General features: G+C 41.1%; 1 protein-coding gene across 1 annotated transcript; it reads right to left on the reverse strand.

The window, feature by feature from the left end:
- Positions 1-369: 369 nt before the first annotated feature.
- LOC125314852 (inosine-5'-monophosphate dehydrogenase-like) lies at positions 370-924 on the reverse strand. Its single transcript, XM_048278087.1, has one exon. The coding sequence runs from the start codon at positions 922-924 to the stop codon at positions 370-372; it is 555 nt and encodes a 184-aa protein (XP_048134044.1).
- Between the last annotated feature and the right edge of the window lie 3,538 nt (positions 925-4,462).

Below are 4,462 nucleotides of genomic sequence, written 5' to 3' on the forward strand. Positions count from 1 at the left end.
GAGGTGACCGGAGGATTAGGTCGCAACCCCGGGCAATGGCCTCAAGTGAGGCTGGCGGTGGCTCGAACCGGCTGCCGGCCACTCTCATAGGCCTTTGCCCAAATTAGGATTTTCGAGAAATATTTTCGGAATCATGAAAGTTGAGTAAGGGCAAAGTTGACTTAGAGGCCTTTGGAAATGAGATTGCATTTCTCCAAGTCTTTTAAGAATATGAACCAAATGCCATTTGCATTTATCCCAGAGACAAAGCTCCAAATCCCTTTGTGAATGCTAAACCAAAAGCACTCATAAATCCATATAAAACTCGCTCAAATATCTTAAACCCATTGACACCAGTCACCAACCTTGACGGGGTGCTGCAGCCTCTCCTTATCCACCTCTCTCGTCCCTATCGCTTCTCCCACCATCCACTCTCCATCGGGACCCACTGAAACCCCACTCGCCAATCTGGGGGTAGCCTCTGAACCTCTCCACGTCCTCTCTCCCGGCGACATCTACTATCTCTCCTCCCTTAACTATTGGCGAAAATTCTTTGTCGGCCTTCTCCTCAAAGTAGCAGATCATCCTTGCCAAATCACAATCCCAAGGGGCAAAATCATGGGACTTGACCATGTAATCAGCCAGCTGTGTTTCCTTGTCTGTGAGGCTCATCCAATCAGACTTGGCCACATAACCGACCAACTTTCCACGGCAATCACCAGAGTCTGTGACGAGGATGCAAGGAGCGTCAGCAAAATCCTCAATGGAGATGATGGAATCCGAGGGAGATCGAAAGACAGGATTGGAGAGGACAGGGAAGCGTGAGGATTTGGCTGCTTTGACTAAGGAGGCTTGATCGGAGGGAGGGATATTGGCATGAATGATGCCGATGCCGCCAAGAGCTGCTATGGCTCGGGCCATGGAGGATTCCGTGACAGTGTCCATCGGTGAGGAGACACCCGGGATGTTGAGAGAGATGTTGCGGGTGAGCTTGGTAGAGAGGTCAACCTGCTCCACTGGGAATGCAATATAGCGCAGGAGGAAGATGATATCATCATATGTGAAGGAGTAAAACTGATAGAACAGCTTTGTGCCGAATACCCATCCTCAAAACTCCATTATCCTAAAAGCCACTTTTGAGATTGACTAAATATAACCATAGAACTCTGAAATAGACCTGCCGTTTGGCAGACTTCCTTCAAATTCAAAATCTAATTACAAACTTCCCAATAAATCTACAACGGATTGAGTGGCGAGAATGCCAAGCAGACCTCTGCAAACTGTTATGCTCATTCTTTTTCTTTTCGCAGCAAATATAAAGGTGTCTCTATTTTTTTAGATGTCATCCGTTTGTTAAACTATCATATCAAATTTATATCAATAAAGTTAAGCGCATTTGTGATCATGAATAGCTCTGTGTCTTTTAATGTAGTTACTGCTATAATTCGATGCTTAAGACTTTATGAGATCGGATTGACTATTAGGAATTATTTCTAGACTAATATAAAGATGCGCATATACAATACAATTTCAATTAATCTAGCCCAAGTGAAAGAATATTAGAATATACTTTTAATATTCAATGTGGGCTTTATTAATTGTTATTGTAAATATTAATTGATCTAATAAAGATAGATAAAATATTTCCTAATTCTAGTCGGATATGAGACTGTATAGTATGAGCTGAGATAAGCCTTATTTATAATGAGGAAATAAGGTTTCAATCTCTGTAAATAGAGTTTAAATCCATTCTCTAAACCCTAATGTGCACATAATCTCACATAAAAGGTTGTCGGGAGGAGAAGTTCTTGAGCATCGAATTATCGTAATTCCGCATCAAGAACGATGGATCCGAAATAAGGTGTGTTAAATTCTTTATCTTATGTATATGTGATTTGTGTATCTAAACGTGATTATCTATGACCGCGAGTAGCTGGTCCCGAGGCAGATCGAGCGGCGACCAGCGATTCACGGTGAAATGACGTGGTGGCGAGCGGCTAGGTGAGTGACTGGGTGGCGGGGGCGAGTGCGATGGTCAGGCGAAGCTGGAGGGAAATTCGCTCGCACGGTTGTAGAAAAAACAAAAGAAAAGAAAAGAAGAAGACTGAGGATGAAGACGAAGGAGGAGGAGGAAGCAAGGGAAGAAGGAATGAAGTCAGCAAAATCAATTAAAGTTTGGGGGGCGGGGTGGTTGGGGTTTTGAGGGGATGTTAGAAGGAATGACGTCAGCAAAATAAATTAAAGTTTTGGGTGTGTACGTGTGATTTTTGGGGTGGGGGGAGGGGCCACGGGAATTTAATTAATTTTTTTGTTTTATCTCTATAAAATCTAAGGATAAGGTGGTAAATTGACAAATGAGTACGGGATGGTCATTTGGCTCGATCGACTGAGGGCAAAGATAGTATTTTGGCATTTAGGGTTCGGACAAAGCTGAATTTGCGTGGGAAAGGGTCTCATCACTACGAGTCAATATTTGACTATTCAAACTTGACTTTTTTTTACAGACGTCCCGGAACGATTAATTATCGTCTCTTAAATCCTTAAAATTCAAATTTATTTTTCACGTTGGATTTTAAAATTTTTCTTACAGACGCCAAATTTTCAGGACGTCACGGTGGGTCTCTTGCTCGGTCACGGGAATGGAGGACATGGTTCGCTGTATGACTGGCTTGTACTTCGTTCTGGAGACGACGGGGATCAGTTGGGTCCCCAACTTGGGAGCACCTCCTGGATTTCGATCTGATATATGAGAAAGAGATAAGCTTTTTATATGGTCTTCGAATTGGAGTAGGTGTCGGCTAAGTCCTTGCGGCTGCTCATCCGAAAGTTAGACAAGCAATGTTGGTGTCAAGATCCAGAAACCGGAAAGAAGCTTAGAAAGTTCGGGAAAAAACGGCCAACGTACACTACAAAAAAATACGGATTTTGCCACAAAAAATTTGCGTCGAAAAAAATTCGTCGCTAATTTCCGACGAAAATAGCAACAAAAGCAAGATTCATCGCTATTCGCGACGAAATTGGCGACGAGACAATTCGTCGCTAATTAGCGACGAATAAAGCGACGGAAACAAATTTCGTCACTAATTTGTGACGAAAATAGCCACGAAATATTTTTCGTTGCTAATTTCCAATGAAAATGGCCATGAAATATTTTTCGTTGCTAATTTGCGACGAAAATGGCCACGAAAAATTTTTCGTCACTAATTTGCGACAAAAATATTATTCGTCGCTATATCCTTTGCGACGAAAGTAGAATTCGTCGCCAACTAGCGACGAAAGGCAACGTTTCGTCGCTAATTAGCGATGAACGTCTTTTTTCGTCGCAAATTCTTTCTTAAAAGTTAGCGACGAACTATTATTTTCATCGCAAAATTAGCAGTATGAATAAAAATAACAAAGAAAAAATTAAAATTAGCGACGAATAAATATTTTAGTCGCTAATACGATATAAATAAAAATAAAAATAAAAATGAAAAAATAACTAGAAATGAATAGTGTTTTTTTTCGCTAACCTCCTATTGAGCAATTAGCGATGAAAACCAAATTTCGTCGCAAATTTGTTGCTAAGCATTTAGCGACGAACGTTGATTTCGTCGCAAAATTAGCAATATGAAGCGACAAACTCTTCTTTTTGTCGCAAAATTAGAACTATGAATAAAAATAACAAAGAAAATGTTAAATTTAGCGATGAATCACTATTTTCGTCGCTAATACGATATAAATAAAAAAAATAAAAAAATAATTAGCGACGAATAGTGTTTTTCGTCGCTAAACTCCTATTGAGCATTTACCGACGAAAACCAAATTTCGTCGCAAATTTGTTGCTAAGCATTTAGCGACAAAAATCTATTTCGTCGCTAATTAGTGACGAACCACGTTTTTCGTCGCTAATTAGCGACGAATAACAATTTCGTCGCTAAATTTAAAATGCTAATTTTGCGATGAATAATTAGCTCGGAAATTCTCTTCTTAAAAAAATTAGCGACGAAAATTGTCATTTGTCGCTAATTTGCGACTAATGACTGTTTTCGTCGCTAATTAGCAACGAATAACAATTTTGTCGCTAAATTTAAAATGCTAATTTTGCGATGAATAATTAGCTACGAAATGTGACGGTGGCTAATTTGCGACAAATTATCTTTTCGTCGTAAAATTAGCGACGAATAAGTATTTTTCGTCGCAAAATTAGCAACGAATACCTTGTTCTCGTCGCAAATTAGCGACGAATTTCATATTCGTCGCTAATCTACGACGAATAAAAATTCGTCGGAAAGGTCACCCCACAGAGAAAAAGAGAGGCGCGTCTGAGACCCTCTCTCCTTTCATCGTCTTCTCTCGCCTCTCTCTCGCTTCCATCGCGGCCCCCTTGCTCGACTTGCAAGATCCCATCTCGCCGGACCTCGACACCCACCGAAGCCGCGTCCAGACCCTCTTGGCCTCGAGCACTCAACCGCGCATCGCCTCACCCTCTCGTCGCTCCGCC

Source organism: Rhodamnia argentea, chromosome 4 (genome assembly GCF_020921035.1).
Source record: "Rhodamnia argentea isolate NSW1041297 chromosome 4, ASM2092103v1, whole genome shotgun sequence".
NCBI lineage: Eukaryota > Viridiplantae > Streptophyta > Magnoliopsida > Myrtales > Myrtaceae > Rhodamnia > Rhodamnia argentea.